At 41.3% G+C, this 17,968-nt stretch overlaps 1 protein-coding gene and 1 long non-coding RNA gene across 3 annotated transcripts; both read right to left on the reverse strand.

The window, feature by feature from the left end:
* Positions 1-3,792: 3,792 nt before the first annotated feature.
* On the reverse strand, positions 3,793-6,581 carry caap1 (caspase activity and apoptosis inhibitor 1). 2 transcript variants are annotated; one of them, XM_027032296.3, is made up of 6 exons: positions 6,386-6,581; positions 5,772-5,966; positions 5,395-5,479; positions 4,988-5,054; positions 4,725-4,789; positions 3,793-4,520 (listed from the first exon to the last, which is right to left on the reverse strand). In XM_027032296.3, the coding sequence occupies exons 1-6, from the start codon at positions 6,485-6,487 to the stop codon at positions 4,105-4,107; spliced, it is 930 nt and encodes a 309-aa protein (XP_026888097.2). In that variant the 5' UTR covers positions 6,488-6,581; the 3' UTR covers positions 3,793-4,104. The 2 variants fall into 2 exon arrangements, with proteins under 2 accessions (XP_026888097.2, XP_026888096.2); XM_027032295.3 differs by having other exon boundaries at positions 3,793-4,523.
* Positions 6,582-13,852: 7,271 nt separating this feature from the next.
* Positions 13,853-15,174, reverse strand: LOC145658008 (uncharacterized). The gene is made up of 3 exons (XR_014123934.1): positions 14,826-15,174; positions 14,592-14,732; positions 13,853-14,452 (listed from the first exon to the last, which is right to left on the reverse strand). It is a non-coding gene; the product is annotated as an uncharacterized LOC145658008 (long non-coding RNA).
* Between the last annotated feature and the right edge of the window lie 2,794 nt (positions 15,175-17,968).

Here is a 17,968-nt window from a genome sequence, read left to right on the forward strand (position 1 = left end):
GATGAAGGTCATTGCTAAACTGGAGTCTTTAAAGGGACCAAAGCAGAATAGGAGCTGGTGAAGTATGCTTGCCTGAGGATTCTGCTCTATAGTTCCGGTCTTGTGAGTTAGTTCACTGAATCAGGTCTTTTTTTGTGGTTTCTGGAGACCAAAAACTGAAATAGCAGATATTATAGTGGTTTTTGATGTCAGCAGTTCAGTTTGGGAACACAAAGCCTGGCTGATCTTAAATTGTGAATTGATTAACTTTACACTCCATGGACTCATCTCTCAAATCAGATACATTTTAATATTAAAAGATGTTTATGGGGTCGAATTCTACATCCTACATCTGTATAAATATAAAACTCCATGGCCTTAGAATTTTCACCCACACACACACACACACACACACACACACACACACACAAAAGAATCTTAAAACCAGGTTGCAGCATGCCAAAGTGTTGAGCATGCCCTGTGAGGGAGACTTCTATGTCCTGTAACATGCAGCCAGCCATGTGCACTCCCAGCATCCTCCACAGGCTCAGTTTTAAGGGAAGAAACCACTCAACCACTCAGTTGACTTTTATATTAGCATGCGAGCACTGAAGTCTCCCTTCTTCCCCACCAGAGCGAAACTACTGGAAACCAAACACTTTCTTCCTGGGACTCTTCCCCAGAGCGTAGTAGAGGGCTGTCTCTTCGCCAGACTAGCATTTTGCCTTTGATTAATAGCCGAATGGCCATCTAAAGTTATTAACCAAAGCAATCCATTTATACCCATATACCATATGGGGAAACTGATGAGACCACCAAACGCCTCTCTCTCCCCCTCACACACACACACACACACACACACACACACACACACACACACACACACACACCTTTGCCATGTCATAAACCAATTTACATTTTGCTCCCAAAGAAACATTTAAATATATACGTATATGCAAGTGTGACAAAATATTAATAAATATTCATTAGAATTATCACACATATAAAGCTAACGGTCCAACCCTGATTTATATTTAATTATAGCATAGCATATATTTGATATGACATATGTATCACACACTGTCTTAAGTAAGGTGATAGCGTACTAGTTAGATGGCTATTTTTACTGGTATTTTCATAATAAAGCAACATTCCATGTGTTTCTACGTGCTGCGTCTGTCTGAAGACAACTCAAAACTGCAGATGACAACCCAACACTACCTCAATGAAAAGCTTTCGAACATTAATTTCATGCAAGCAGTTCCTGAGCCCAGAGGATTCAAACTTTAGGTGTGACGAACCAGGAGACAGTTAAGTCCTGCTCTTGCTCTGGAATACCCAATTCAACCCTGCAACGGCACGCCAACCAGTTAAAACAAGTCAGAAAGACAGGAAGGAGTAAGCTTTGCACAACTGTGGCATTCTTCTTTTTTTTTTTTGCAGCACTATTACAGGATCGGCTGACCCCAGACAGAACATGCTCAGCTGGACAGCACATGTACTTAAATACTTCTCATGTGAAGAGCATAGTTTAAAGAAAACGCCACATAAGGGATCTAAACCAACTTGTGGCATTAACTAAGCGGCAAAATGGGTTACCACTGAGGTGGTCAAAACTAAACTAGGAATTGCCATCACAATCCATCTCTTTTAACGACCAACCATGATGTAGAGGTTCATTAATCAACAGAGCTCTAGTAAACCTCTCCTGTCTCTTTCTGGTTCCCCTTCACCTTCAAGCGATCATTTTCGAGTGAAATCTGCATCGCTTTTTCATTGTGGCCTCTCCGAGAACAGCACAATTAGTTTCAGATTTATTACAGAGAAAAATATCCTTTTAATTTCAAATACCCACCAGATTGGTTTCTGCGGATGTTTATTCCCCTGGGAGGTTGCAGCACTTGGAATCAGGAAGTAGGCCTAATTACACTGACTCCTGCTTTATGGGGTCAAAGGTGATCTCTGCAAAATTACAGCAAAACTGCACAAAAGCGATGTGATGGCATGCTGTTTATCTGAGCCCTGTTAAGAGAGAAAGATATGGTTTAAAGGTTCATTAATTCAATTTTCCAATGAGTCTTCTTCTTGTTAAAGCCACTTTGTGACACCTAGTGGCCTAGATGCTTCCGATATTATGTGCTAAACCTATTTTGAACACAGCCACCTCCTTGTGAGGGACACGCTCTGTGGAATTTTTGGTTCATTTGAGGACTATAAAGCAATTTGATGTTAAAAAAACAACAACAACAAAGTGCAACTCACATGACATGTTTTCTATAATAATATCCACCAATATTCTTTACTAAGTCTTGGTAGTAAAAATGACTTATTGCTCCTTTAAGTTAATATAAGACAAGTCATTGGCACTGGTAAGCGGACCGACGTGGGTTGTACAAGACCAGATAATGATCTCCATCAATCACTTTTCCATCTCCCTTGTGATCAAGCTGAATTAAAGCCAAAGTAAATGCTAAAACCTTCACATCCATGATTCAGCCTGCGCCTCTTTTGGCATCATTAGATGGAGACACTCGTGTATTCGGAAAAAAACATGAATATTCTCTGAGAAACATCACAAGGACTGCTTACGGATTTTCGTAACCAAGATAAAAAGCTTTAAAAAAAACACACACACACACACACACACACATATCAAGTGTGACAGAGCACCGGATTAACTTTTTAAAGTTAAAGTAATCCGTATCTCTCAGTTCACCATGAACGCCTGACGTCGCCTTTCCGGCGTTGACCCTGGTTTCACAGCAGAGGAATGTTTCTGTACAACTGCTGTGCAATCGCACCCTCTAGTGGTATGTAATCGTAGTTCACCAAAAAGGTAATTGAAGATGCATTAAATTTATCGGGAGAAAACAGAGGCTCTTAATCAGTTTTGGCCAGATCAAAGGAAGGGCATAGCCCAACTCATCATGAAACTTCTCTTTACCACTGTATAATACTCCATACTTTGGGTCTTTAAAACATTACATTTTCCTAATGGGTCACTGTATGACTAATTTGGATTTCACTTTTAAAAGCACCCGGCTACAAAATCTTTGTAGGCTTTACTATATATTGTCTGCCGTTTGTCCAAAACATGCAATTGATCCGTCATATATGACACAAATCTGAATATGACTTTTGCAGTAACCAAACATAACCCTACACGTAATTTACACCTACAATCTTAACCAACCACACCCTGCATCCAACCCTACAACCACCTCTAAACTCAACAAAATCACTCAACCCACCTCTAACTGTAAACAGCCTTTTCCAGAAAGACAGGTTATGCAGTATGACTCTCTTCCCACAAGACTTTATCATAAAAAGGCATTTTCCTCCCCAGCTCATGGATGACAGCAAACCTAAAGCATATGACCACTGTATTACATTTTTAACAGTATATTGTAACATGGCCCTTAATGAATCTATCTGCAGGGCTTACATTGTACACAAAGAACTGTGCACGCGTGGTTAGGACCATTTATCCACATTCATCCAGGTTTTACATCCTTAAGTGGGTCAGTTTGCCTAGGTGTGGTGACTATCTTGTCTCTGGATTGGTGCAAACACAGTCCAACAACATTCAATAAACAAGGCCTGTTCTGCAAAATAAATAAAAGGTGGTTACAAAGCAAAACAAAGTAACTGGAACAACCCCAAGGTCAAAGGTTGTATGATGCCAGTCACCCATGCCCTCTGAGCTGTTTAATGATATTTGACGTGTGCTGGGTGCACATCCAGAGTAGAAACACGCAAGGAAACAAACACGATGTTGCGAAGAGCAATGAAATAAATGTCTCCTACACATGGTGATGATCAGTATGTTTTATTGAAGCACTGAAAAAGCAGCAGTGATGCTGCCAGTTTGTTTTGTTATAATCTTCCAACCTTCTTGTTGTCTCCTCAACAATGTAAAACCGCTTCCATCATACTGTATCCAGGTACTTAAAACAATCAGGAGCCACATTTGGTTCCTTTTCTAAGAAAGTGATGAGCCAATATGGCTGCATATATTCCTTGGACATAACTGTACAACTTGTAGCCAATATGGCCTTGCAAATTCTTCTCTGCTTAGAGCCAAAATGGCTGCCAGATCCCCTGCCCACCCACTGAGTTAATATCTTATTTCTTGTGCTCATTGGCCTTCATCAGAGCCTTAATGGCTCTTGCTCTCATCTCCAGCTCCAGCAGCGCTAGCTGCTGTGCCGAGGGCACTGCTGTTGTGGCTGCAGGAAGAGGAAGTGATGTGGGAGCTGTTTCTATGGCGACTGGCTGCAACAGCCCCTCCAGCTTGCTGGAAGTGGGTGTGGTCAGTGCCAAGATCTCACTGACACTCTTGTCAATGTCATGCTGAAGCTCCAGCTTTGGCTCAGCTGACTGGCTGCCTGGTTCATGAGCTGGAGCAGCAACAGGAGGGTTCGTTGCCATGGTAGTAGGGACTTCCTCTTCCAAAGGCTTGTTGTCTTTGTGACCCTCAATGTCACTGTCATCCATGTCTGCATTGATGCTTAGAACATCACTGTCGTCTCCAGATCCACCTACTTGCACAGAATCCAGAACTCATCTTGAAGCACGATTCAGTAGTTATGTATGGCATCAGACAGAAAAAAGTATAATCCAGACATAAAACATTTTCCAACAACCTGGATGCATAAAGCAGCTACAACTCATTTAAAATAAGTGCAACTTTCATGACTTTATTGACTCTGGTTTGTGCCGAATGCTTCCCCCCCCCCCATTACCTTGTTTGTCCTCTGCTTCAGTAGCCTCTTTCACAGAGGAGGTGGAATCCACATTATTGTCCTGCCTAGACAGCACATTTGAAAATCAACTATAGATGATTCCCATCCACAGGAATCAAGAGAAAAATCAGGTAAAAAGAAACTGACTTCATGCTTCATACAGACATGACTTCTGTGCGTATCTGTGAAAGCTACAGCCCCATTAGAGAACATCTCCAGACCAGACGGATGGGCAGAGAGACAGAAAAAGCATCCGGACTTACTGACTCTCAGCTGAATTCCTTTTAGCCGCAGTCTCTTTGGTTTCAGAATTAGCAGTCAACTCTTCACCTTTGAAAGTAAATAAGACAGAGCTAGTCAATCAATTTCCACCTGCAGTGTCCCAATCAAAAATGCAAAATAAACAAAAAACACACAAACGTCACTGCAGTAAACAGCTGTATTTCATCAACACTGACTCCAGTATGCAGGCTGAGTCTGGGAGCACCTGGGTAACCTCTCTCTGAGTGCAACGTTACCTGCAATCTCCAATATCCTGAACTGATTCATTTTATTTTGGCTTTTATGCAGACAGTTTTGCAAGAGAGGTGGGCTGAAAATAAGAGTCTGATTTACCTTCCAATATCTGAAGCAGACCGCGAGAGTTAAATAACAATGTGAGTCTGATTACCCTCAAGTATCTGAAGCAGATTGCTCTCAGACAGCTGCTGCAGCTGATCCCAACACAATGTCCTGATCTCTGCAAATGAGCTGTCCTGCAATGAAAAAAACCCAACAACAAACATTATCAGAGAATAGGAACAACTGGAAGAGTTGCAGCTCAGTGGTTAAGGTACTTGGCTAGTAATCATGAAGGTTGCCAGTTCAAGCTCCAGCACTGCTGCTTTGTCACTGTTGGGCCCCTGAGCAAGACCTTTAACCCTCGATCGCTCGTATTGTACTCGTACATAATTTTAGGTCGCCTTTTTTTGGATAAAAGCGTCACCCAAATTGGGCAGCCCTGGATCAGACAAGAGGGCGCTGCAATGAAGTGAAATACACGCTGACCTTGAGCTCGTCCGGAAGCATCTTTCTCAGTTTGCTTTCCCCGAGCACGCGGAAGCACTGTTCCAGCATCTCGTGGCGGTCCGCCGCGTACGCGCCGATCGGTTTCAGCGGCACGCTCAGGTCCAGTCCGCCCTCCTCGACGTCGCTCGGCGCTGCCGTGGCCTGCCCCGCATTCTCAGCCTCCCCTTTACGGTCCTTCAACGACACACACACACACACACACACACACACACACATATACACACATATACACACACACACACACACACACACACACACAGAGAAATAAATAAATAAATAAATACACACAGTTAAGAGGCGGCTACGCAGACCGACGTGTTGGAGCGAGACTATTGACGTGGCGTCTATTGACCGTTTGTTGGACGGATTAAACGGACAATCGCCACGTCGATTTAAAATGTTATTGGTTTTTTTTCCATTTCTGATGTGAATTATAAGGCGTTTATCCTAACCTAACCGTCCTGGCCTTCTTAGCCAGACCAGATAAGGCAGCTCCCGAGCTACAAATCAGCGGATGTTGATGTTAGCCATAGCAAAGACAATCAAAAGAAATAGTCGGACCGGTTGATTATGTTTCCTTTTCGTTTTCGCACCTCCACGCTGGATTCGGTGCTTCTCCTCTTTCCGTCCCCGTCAGAAGGATCTCGGTGAGCGTGTTTTCTTTTCTTTTCTTTCGAGGACTTCTTTCCCTGCATCCTTCCGCGTTTTAACCGTTAGTTCGTTTAGCCGAAACAAGCTCGACGGTTAAGACGGAGCCCTGCGTGCCGACGGGCGCGTGCGGATCACGTCACGGCAACCTCGTCACCTTGGCGCGTGCGTGGGAGGGAGGTCCGGTGGTTTCAAGACGAAAAAGAAAATCCCAAAACAAAAAAACGAGGCTTAAACGATGTCGAACCAATCGGCCTGCGGGCTGTAGTCGTGTTATTGGCGAGCACGGAGGCGTTTTCACCTGCGGCTTGTTTTTATGCCTAATAAATAACTGATACACAAATAACTGATAAATCAATAACTGATAAATCAATAACTGATGAGCTGATTTGTAGACTTCAAGTCAGGTCGCGTCCACAGACGTTGGTTAAAGTCGCACGGTAAATGTTGAATATTTGTGATCGATGCAACGAAATGTTCTGTGATTTGACTTTTCTGCGACCATACGAATTGGGCTACAATAAATGCGAAGAATAATAGCCCTGCTGGATAGGAGGCATGCAAGATGACAGAAACGGAAAGGTCTCTGCGTGTGGGGAGTTCACAAGCATGCGCTTTTAGTCCGTTAACTTGTCTGCTTATGTCACTGACTTAACGGGAGTTTAGTTGATTGTAGCTTTTCGCGTTTTAATGAACAGCCTATTCTGGACAATGGGACGTACCTCCGTGTTTGTTCATGCTATGATAGTAAAGCCTCGGGAATTAACACATACATACATACATACATACATACATACATACATACATTATACACACACATATGTGTGTGTGGAATATATATATTACACACACACACACACACACACACACACACACACACACACACACACACATATATATGTGTGTGTGTGTGTGTGTATGTGTGTTTGTTCCTCACGTTTAGTTACTATGACCTGACTGACCATAGGCAGTTCTTATTTCTATCGAGAGTTAAATAATGACGCGGAGTGTCAAATTAGTCTGTTTAGTCATTTACAGCCATTTACAGCAGACTTTCATAGTATGATAATTACTCCACTCTCTAAACTGCTTTGCTTTGTGATGAAAGCCTTGTTTTCTACGGCGGGGAGTGGAGGGTTAGATTTGAAGGAATACAGCAGCTGCTGCGGGTTTGCGCTTTCTCCACTCAAACACGACTGACACGAGGCTTATTCTCAAACCCTTTCATGGGATGAATCAAGTAAGATGTGACGAAGTCCATGTGGAGCTGAATTTGGTGTGCTTGAAGCAGGGTGAACACCGAAGTGCCGCGGTCGTCCGTGAGAGCCGTGACGGGTTCAGTTATTCTCCCCCACCAAAAACATTTGAACTCTTGTTTTCTTTTAGGACCTTTTGGGTCATTTAAATAAAAGGCAAGCGTTGGTTTTCAAACACAGCCCAGTGGGCCTAACGAAGTGTTGTCTGTGAGTGACACCGATATCACATACCAGATTCTCCTCAGGTAAAATTTCCCAAGTCCGCCATGAGTCATGTATGGTGAGGTGGAAGGATTCCAGCTGTTTGAAACGTGCAGTGCGTGTGCTTTGCAGAGGGATGCTTTGAGCTGATTGATCCGAAACCCGAATCAGGGAGTCTTGCTTAATCTGTGGCAATGTCTGTTGTATGAAAGCACTACATTTATAAACCTGAATTAAAATTCAGTCCTTCTCTGCCAAATTGCTGGAATTTGCCAACACCCATCTGAAAGCTATTCCGTTAGAAGGTATGGCATTGTAAATTTATGTTAACAGAAAAAGAAAATATATTTTAACAGGACTAGCATTTTAAAATTTGCATACAAGTGTTTAATCACCATGGGTTTCTTTAGTTTGAATCTGTCTTAATTTTATTGAGCAGTATTCAGCACAATCAACAGCAACTGAAGCATCTACAAATATAGCAACTAGTTTGTGTTAAAAATGAAATGATTTGCTGCAGTCAAGGTATTTTAACGTATTGGGTTAGTTTGCCATGGTTGAGCAGCAAGAAGCTTCACTGCCCTCTTGTGGCTGAACTTGATATCACCACTTAAAGCCTTTCTCTGTCAATTATGGTCTTTCGCTAGAACCATATCCCTCTCCGGGGGTCATCTGTACCGTCTGTAGATATTACTACGGTAAGATGTCAGATTATGACAGCAGTAGGAACTATATAGATTTGCTCATAATTTTACTTAAAATGTGTTAAAATGTGTAATATTTGGTCTTGTGTCTGATATAAATATACAAAAGAGACCCAGCAGAGTGGGTGAGGGCTCTGAGCTGCAGTACTGCAGTGAAGAACAGCTATACTTATTAAATAGTTGAATCATTGTTGAGGTTTGTATTTTTCTTGCTGTAACAGCACAGGTACGTAAGTGACAACCCAGTAAAGATATATCCTGCAAATAGAAAATATTCACACCTGCATTATGATCATATATATAAAAAAATGTTGATTCTTTCTGAAGACTAAGCTGCAGTGTTTTGGTCAAAAACATTTATGGTGCTGCAGACGTGTCATCTGGAATATCTGACCTCTGTTAGCACACGCAAAACTGCTGTGACAGCAGGCTCGCACTGGCCTGTACTGCAGTGACAATAACCGAATCAGACTACAGGATTACGACAAACTCAAAGAACCTTAGTATTTGACCAGGAAATGCCAAATGTCTTTCAAAAGGAGAATTTGTCTAGACTAGATCAGCTGGGGCTTCCACGTTAGTAAAGCTGGTTAAGATGTGAAATAAAAAACCTCTAGTCTGAGCATGCACACTACTATAACATCGCAGCTGGAATGCCAACTTTTAAAATATATATTCAGAGCTTGTTTTTCTCAACTAGCTAATGGTGGTTAGGTTTCCCCTACCAGAGATGGTGTCACTGACGAAAACCTGTAATCCACTGAGTAAGCTGGTGTGTTTGGGTGCTGTTGTGCTGGGAACTAAATCCAAGAATACAAAGGTTTATTGTTTAACTGAATTTATTCTTGGCTCAGCAGTGTAAGTAAATTCTGTAGCTTTACTTTGATACCAGGAAATAAAGTTTTTTGGGGTTTTTTTCCCTCTTAAAAATGTGTGTGAGCCCCGTATTTAGTGCAGGCCTGCTTTTCCAAGACAGGCACTAAGATAACAAAGTCTTCTCCTGTCACGTTTGACGAGGGGGGAAAGAACAATCTGTAAACCCAGGACTACGTTTGTGTGGATTTGAGATAGCGTACGATTGCTGTCTTGCAGGAAAGTCCAGCCTTCGCTTCTGTGAAGGGATAGGGAGATTTAATCTATATATATATATATATATATATATATATATATATATATATATATATATATATATATATATATGTGCGTGTGTGTGTGTGTGTGTAATGTATATAAAATGTGTATGTGTATATGTATGTATGTATGTATGTGTGTGTTTGTATGTGTGTGTGTGTGTGTGTAATGTATATAAAATGTGTGTATGTATGTATGTGTGTATGTGTGTGTGTGTAATATATATAAATTATGTATGTGTATATGTATGTATGTGTGTATGTGTGTGTTTGTATGTATGTGTGTATGTGTGTGTGTAATGTATATAAAATGTGTGTATGTGTATGTATGTGTGTATGTGTGTGTGTGTAATATATATAAATTATGTATGTGTATATGTATGTATGTATATACAGTTGTGCTCATACGTTTACATACCCTGGAAGAATTTGTGATTAAAAAATTTTTTTTTTTTTTCAGAGAATAATAATGATAATGCAACAACTTTTCTTTTATTCATGTTTAGTGGTTGGGTCAAGTATATACACACACACACACATATGTCAAAAAAAAAGTTCCAAAAAAAGTATAAAAAGGAACACATTTTTCTCTCAGAATGTGTATATGAGAACGTCTTGTGTAAAACAACCAAAAGTCCCTGTCTCACCATTCCAGTCGGCGCTCACGTCTCGTTCCTCACACTCAGGCCGTCTGGGAGGCTGAAGGGGTGGTGTAGTGCTTCCACTCTTCCTAGGATTCCGCTCTTCTGGACAGAGAGTGAAGTTGTCATTCCTGGGATCCTCTGTCTTAGGGATCACGAAGTGCACCACTGGCACAGCCTTGGCGTTAACCTTCCACATTCCCTCTCTCTTTCCTCTTTCAGTCCCTGGTATTCCTACAACTTCTCATATTCGTTCCTTTGGATGTTTTCATCACTCGGGACTGCCACATCTGCTACCACTGCGGTTTTTCGCGTCTTAACTACTATCACAGTGTCCGTTTACTTTTGCTTCTACTCAGCCTTGCTCTTCACCGACATATGTAACTCCTTCTAATTGTACCTGGAGGTGTCTAGCTCACATGTCTCGTACATGTTCCTGTATATGATCCCTAACACTTTGTTGTCTTTCTGTGCTTACTTTCTGTGGCAGAGGGTCTGCCACTACGGTGTTGTCTGGTGTGATACAGCCCTGCTTCAATTGATCTAGTGCTTAGTGATTGATCTTGTGCTGCCGCGATTAGTCCTTCAGTGTTGCCTTTGGTGTTTTTTCTTTTTCATCCCAGACAGTAAATGTTTAGAATTTGTTTTTAGATTTCTACATGTTTTTCTTCTGGCTAGCGTACAGCCTGCGGATGTTGGAAGTGCACACGCTCAGTGTGTTGTGAGAGGTTTTCTGATCTTGACGTCAGCAGCTTCCAGCTAACCTCTTACTTACTGGCTATGTTTCTAGTTGAACAGCAGGTTGTGAAATGTCTTTGAGGCTATAATTTCTGTGGGGCAGGAGCAAGCAGATATCTGTGATAAATATCCAGAATTGAACAGTTAACTGGATGGAGATGAGCTGGCTTAATAACAATGTCATTTCTTTTGGCTGACCTTTTAAATGTAGAGTTTTCCTCCTTGGTTAGATGGAGTATTTTAGCTTGTTTGGTGAAATTTATACTAATTTCTCTGTTTCAGGTAGTGAAATAAACTGGTGCTGGAAATTCTCCTGTAGGGGCTGTTCAGGAGGACTTGGAAGAGTTATGCAAGTCAAGGACAAGCACTGTGTGTGGATGGAATATCCTAGCCATTTATATTGACTTGAGCATGTAGCCTTATATGCATAAAAAATTCCTTAGTGTCATTAATGTTATGTTTGTTTGGATTTAAGTTGGAACACCTTTTGGAATGTATGTCTCCCTAACGTCTTTAAGTAAAGACGGTATGGCTGGTAAAGTCTGGTCTTAGTCCAAGCACATTTATCTAATTTAATGACTTAACTGGAAATGGAAGAGTCAAGTTGATTGGAAATTGTACAGTCCTTAAGTACTCAGATGTTATTTGCATGGTAGTGGTCCTGATGGTAGGTTTGCAGTATAAATGTATCTAGAACATTCCAGGGAGTAACTGATGTGTACTGTAGTAAAAGTTGTAGATGGAGTCAGAGTTGCAGCATAGTACAAAAGGTGAAATGGAACAATTTGCAGAGATCCTTCAACAGCTGTGCAAGCAAAATGCTTCTGAGGCTCTGGGAGGCAAAACCCTTTTATGTTCGAAAAATGTTTGAAATATTTAATGTTTAATCTCCTAGAGCTATCTTTCATGTACAAATGGCAGCGGCATCCTTTTAATAACTTAATTTATGATCTTAATCTGAAGGACCACATGGGAAAATACGCAGCACTTAGACTGTAAGGGGGGGTGAACTTTGTTTGTCGGCGCTTTGTTGATGTGACGGCAGGCTCAGGCACAGTGCGAAATAAAAAACTCCCTTTATTCCTCCCGTCTGCGTGGAGTTTTCTGGGTTCAACTGTCTGAGTCTCGGGCACGGGCAGTCATTTCAAGTAGGTGGGAGATAAATCTCTATATGTGGCTTAATACTACTCAACTTTGCCAAGGAGTCTTTCCTACATCACTTATACAACAGTTGGAGAGAGTTTTAATCTCAGTGACTCAGGTATTAAAATAAAGTTTTAAGAAAGCAGGTTTTATAACAAAATAAAAGCTCACCATGCAAATGTGTCTCGATATGTCACCCTGCTGGGGAGGTGAATGTTTTACTGACAATCACTTGCACATTGTTCAGTGCGATGCTAATGGCAACCAGTTGCAAATGATGGAACAGTTTTAAAACTCCCCTGTAATTATTTGTGCAGTTGTCTGGTGTTGGTTGATACAGTAATAATGCAGGCGTTTCCTTTTCACTCTACGTCCATCTTAACAGGGAAAAGAACCTCAGTGCTTTCAACACATTTTCATCCCCTCATGTCTGTGGTGTCCTGCGTCTCTGCACAAAACAAAGGAAATGAAATGCCTGCCACTTTAAAGCCTACAGAATTTTATAGGGTGTTTAAGTGTAATAACGTTTTACTGTGTCACAGTTTTGATTAAGGAGCCATACATTAGAGGAAGACGTTTACAGACACTGTCCATAAATGTTGCCTAAATGACCTGTAAACAATAAAATATTGCAGCTCACCTTTGTACTGAACATGGCATTGCAGCACAACCTCCCCTGTGAATTTCTCCACCTATCATGCACCCACATGCTGTTCCAATTTGAATATTAAATGAACACCCAGCCAATCACATGGGATGTATCAACATCAAAGACTCAGAATATCTACTGATTTGTGAAGCATTTTTAAAAAACTAAGAAATTAGAAGACGTTGACAATAGTTTAAGTATGGGCAGCACAAAAGGAAATTATTAAAAAAAAATTTTTTCTGGGTCTGGGAAAGTTGGGAAATTTGAGTTGCCTGTAATGTGAAGTCTGCAGCCCAGTGCAAAGGCTGAGCTGTAGAGGCACTTTAACCGTGTGTTATGTATAATGAAACATCAGGGATCTCATTTCATTTGCTTTCTCTTTGAGCCGTGTGAAAAACGTTGATTAGGAGAGCCTCAATGGTTGTTTAAAACTGCATGCCAATAAAGTTTAGTTTTAGTAAGAACTTTGTCAAACGTATCAAAAAAGTTTTGTCAACATTTTTTTTTAAAGGTTATATAATGTGTTTATTTTACAAAGCAATATTTTATATTGCTAAATATGTGTGGGGCTTAGAAATATTTTGGTAAATGATTTTAATTAGCGTGTGCCATTTTAATAAATAAATGTTATGCACCAGGTTCACACAATTTAAGTTGCTAATTTGCAAGATATTGTTTTCACATTCACCATATTATGCTCCATGGTGTCAAAACCAATTCAGGGAGACTTGCATAAAGAATTTATATTGTACTTCTGTATGTAAATTAGCAACTGAGATGCTTGTTGTCTGAAGCGTGTTTTTGTAAAGTTGTTTTTGATGGGCCATTTTTACTGGTCATTCTTTCTTCTTGAGTCATTATTACTTCTTGTCATTACTGCTTAAGTCATTATTTCTTGTTAGTATTTAATAAAAAATAAAACAACATGAGTATGGTTTTATTTCCCTGTATGTGTGTAATTTATTTGCATTTTATCTTTAGTTTAAAATATTTGATTGTGAAACATTTTGTAGCTCTGCCTTAGTAAAGTGCTATATAAATAAAGTTTACTCTACCCACCATTTATATGGTAGGGAAAAGAACCCCAGCGCTGGTGTCTAGGATAATATTCTCCTATAGCTCACGCCTTCCTCAGACCCCAGAGGGTTGCAGGACGTGGGGCTGTAAGTTTGGCTTTTTCTGGAGTTGGGAGCTCGTCAGTGCTTTCTCTAGTAGTAACAAGGGCTGCTGTCTCCAGTAGAACTGTCTTGGCTTTCTCCTTCGAGTCAGTTCATAATGCGTTCTGTGCCTCTCTGGCCAAAGAGAAGTAGTCTGAGGGTCATCTTAGAATGTTCTGAGGAACAAGGGGCGGGCAGTCTGGTGGGTGGAGCTCTGTGGAAATTAACAGCGGGCGGGCAGCTGCGTGGGTGGAGCTACAGCCCGGTCTGGTGGGTGGAGCTCTGTGTAAAGTAACAGGGGGTGGGCAGCTGCGTGGGTGGATCTACAGCCCGGTCTGGTGGGTGGAGCTCTGCGGAAATTGCCAGGTTAAGGCAATTGTTATTCGGGACAACCTAAGGACGTAAAGAAACACAAAGAACATAAAGAAAAATAAAAAGCTGGTGATCACATTCCAAAAAAATAAGCAACAGATACCACAACAAAACGAGACAATAATTATGTTTAGGAGGTAACAAGATTTTTAATTATCACTTTTTAAAAATCGAGCCTCAAGATCATCGTGGTCTTTAGTGGTGGTTCATCGCTGAACTGGTCCCAACGACCGACAGCTGGTGAGTGGGTGGACAGGGCTGGCTCATGTCCTGCTGGTACAGCAGGGAGGGTCACTGTAGGCTTTTAACAAAAAATATTCCTGCAATGACAGCTCCTCATCCCCAGTTTTGATTATGTCTTAGTGAAAATTAAATGTTAATTAAATTTATGTACTCTTTGTACACTTGCGTCTTCACCCTCGGAAGCGCTTACTCTCCGCTCTGTCAGGTTGTGCTTACAGCGCCATCTGGTGGAGAACACAAGTTCAGCATGGTGAATGTAGAAAGTTGAACGTGAGGTGAATACGTACTGAAGCTGGGGTACTGAGGTCTCTGCATAGGTACTGGGCCTCGTATCAGGTGCTGGCATTGCAAACGATCTTAAAATGCAAGTACAGCTCAAAGGAAATTGGTGTGCATACTGCAGACAAGTGGTTCCCCACACATACCTCTCGTAATTAATCTTACAGAAACCATGTAGTCATGCAGGTGTTTCTTTTTCTGGCCGACATTTATGGATGGAATTGGCTGACCTCATGCACTGTGTGATTTTCACTGAAGAGTAGCCTTGAAAAAGGCTTTTCAAGGCTTTTCAATGTCCGTTTTACTCATAGTTACTATTTAAAGATAGCTGGCTAAAGTAACACTCATAGACAGTGATTTTTTATGGCTAATGCAATATTTATTGCTCAGAACGCTGAGAAGGGCCAGGCTGTTATAGAGGAAGGGCCTGACCGCACACCACTGGGGTATGTATGTGTATGCGGTAGTGAAGTAAATAAGGTTTCCAGTGGAAGGACCTCTGTCCGAAACATCCTGTTTACAATTCTGACTATCTCTACATCACTTACTACAGTACACTCAGTTACATACGTGGAATCTTCCTAGGACACACACACACACACACACACACACACACACACACACACACACACACACACACACACACACACTTTCCTCATCTAGGTACGTGTGAGGACTGAAATGCACATTTGCTCATCTACTTTAATCAGCAGACAGTTCTCCTGCGGCTTCCCACTGGCCTGGACCCAACACTCACTCTTACCTGCCAATAAACACATAGAGAAGTACTTGATTATCTGCCTTATCTACAAAATGCATAAAGCCATAAAATACTCTACACACACTTTAACAAGTTTAAGCTTAGCAAAATCCAATGTTTTAAAATGTTTTAAATTGACCAGAACAAACTATCTGAACTGAACAGTTTGGCATCGAGATTTTATGTTTTTATACGGTGACTGATAATGCATGGCTGAGAACCAACAGAATGTCAGTTGTATTGTGCTAAGTTGCCTAGGTTCTGGGCGGACATTTCAGATAACTCATTCTCATCTCAGATAGGCTATGACACTAACACATGCCTCGTACATGGCGCTGCGAGTCCCTCGAAGTAACTATTCTTGAACTTCGTTTGGCTGTATAGTGTGAACAATAAGCTGTTTGTGGAGAAGAATTTACATTAGCACTCATCATTACCTAGAAGTTGGTTACCTTCCAAAACTCCTGGCAGCGTTACACCCAAACGGAACATTTACGCGTTGTTGTTCAGGACCACGGAGAGCGACCTGCATTCTTGCTTCAGCACCAGTGTTTTGGACCTGAGTTTGTAACCCTGTGTCGGAGGAGGAAGAGACTAGTCATTAACAAGATAACAAGAAGAGATAATCAGGCCCAACTAACACATGCTCCTGATCATCGCTACATGGACGTGGTACGCATTCATTGTATTTAATGGTTGACAGACACACTTGTGGATTTTTACTTTAACATTTTACCTGTGATCTTTGAGTTAGATCGGCCACTCCAAATTTAGAAATGATCTTAAATCATAATGGCACCTTCCAAAAAGAAGTTTTTAAGTAATTTAAATCAACAATGCTCCAAGATGGTGGAATGAACTCCCACATGCTGTCCGGACAGCAGAGTCCCTTGCAGTCTTCAAACACAGACTGAAGACCCATCTATTCATGGAATATTTAAAGGACAACTGACCCTGCTCCCATATTGACTGACTAATTTAGTACTTATTGTAGGGTATTGTTTATGTTGTTTAACAAACTCTAGCATGTATTGTTTATTGCACTTATCATTGTTTAAGATAGACCTTATGTATTTTGCACTTCTATATATCAGCATTGATCCCTGTATTCTACAGTGTTCTAGCTCATTGGTATGTGGGACTCTAACCTACTGTCCTCTACTAGGATATATTATGAGTAAATGACGAAGCACTTTTGTAAGTCGCTCTGGATAAGAGCGTCTGCTAAATTCCGTAAATGTAAATGTAAATGTCCTGCCGTTTCTCCATCGCAGGCATTCTTACGAAGTCTCTTTTTTCTTTTCTTTACTTCTGTTATTTCCGTTGCTGCGTCCATTTAAATGTTGTTGTTCTTGGCACATCGTTTGAGGCCACTTACACTGCCGCCTGCTTTTGAGGTCAAAGGGCAAACCATCGGATCCAAAATATAGATTTTAAAATCCCCGAACACAAAGTTTTTCAGTATTTAAATTTGTTATTGGGGCTCTGCATGTAAAGAAGTAAAAGAGAAGACAAATTGAAAACGATGTCCTCGAACTGACAAAATGTCGTTTTCCTTTCAGGTCAGATTGAAAATGCAGCTTTACACTTTTATCCACAACGACTTACAACTATATCTGAATGTGACTTGAGGGCTAAGGGTCTTGCTAAAGGCACTATCAGCGGCAACTTGGCAGGGTTTGAACTGGCAACGTTCTTAGTTTCAGTCAAGTGCCTTAACTGTCAGACCCACCCATATGCCAAATTACCACCCTCCAGACACATATGAAATTGTATGGAAATTCCTATCAATTGCTGATTAATGTCTAGACAGCATAAGGTCTAACAAGAATATTCATAATTTTGATTTGCATATAATTAGGTCAAATGAGTTGAATAACAGGGAAATAATTATAGCTGCATTATTGAATGGGCCAAAAATTCCCAAGTGCCCCCCCCCACCCCACCCCCCCACCATCACTGTCAGCCTCGGGCCTATCAAAAATCGACCACGAGCAGACCAAATCAGTGCTGTCACGACGTGCTGTTTTCACTCACGTGGCACGTGGCTGGTGCTGATGTGCTATTAAAGACCTCTTTCAAGCGTCCTCCAGAGTGTGCGCTCTCCAGCATACGGAACAGCGTAGAACAGATAAAGCATATTCCCCGTGCCTATGCAAACGATCCTAGACAAACGGGCTCTAAGCCCTGAGGGTGGTGATGTGATTTATGCTGAGTTGAAGCCCATGTCTTATATCGTCTTCAGCGGGAAGGAA

The sequence above is a fragment of the Electrophorus electricus genome, chromosome 5, assembly GCF_041902795.1.
Source record: "Electrophorus electricus isolate QZ-2024a chromosome 5, ASM4190279v1, whole genome shotgun sequence".
NCBI classification, from domain to species: Eukaryota; Metazoa; Chordata; class Actinopteri; order Gymnotiformes; family Gymnotidae; genus Electrophorus; species Electrophorus electricus.

Bases quoted from the DNA above. Each gene is read 5' to 3' on its own strand.
- caap1 (XM_027032295.3), bottom strand. From the start codon at position 6,487: ATGCAGGGAAAGAAGTCCTCGAAAGAAAAGAAAAGAAAACACGCTCAC. The intron at 5,055-5,394 runs GTAATCAGACTC...TTACTTTCAAAG, and splicing joins TCTGCTTCAGATACTTGAGG to GTGAAGAGTTGACTGCTAAT. The intron at 4,524-4,724 runs GTAATGGGGGGG...ATTCTGTGCAAG, and splicing joins TGAAGCAGAGGACAAACAAG to TAGGTGGATCTGGAGACGAC.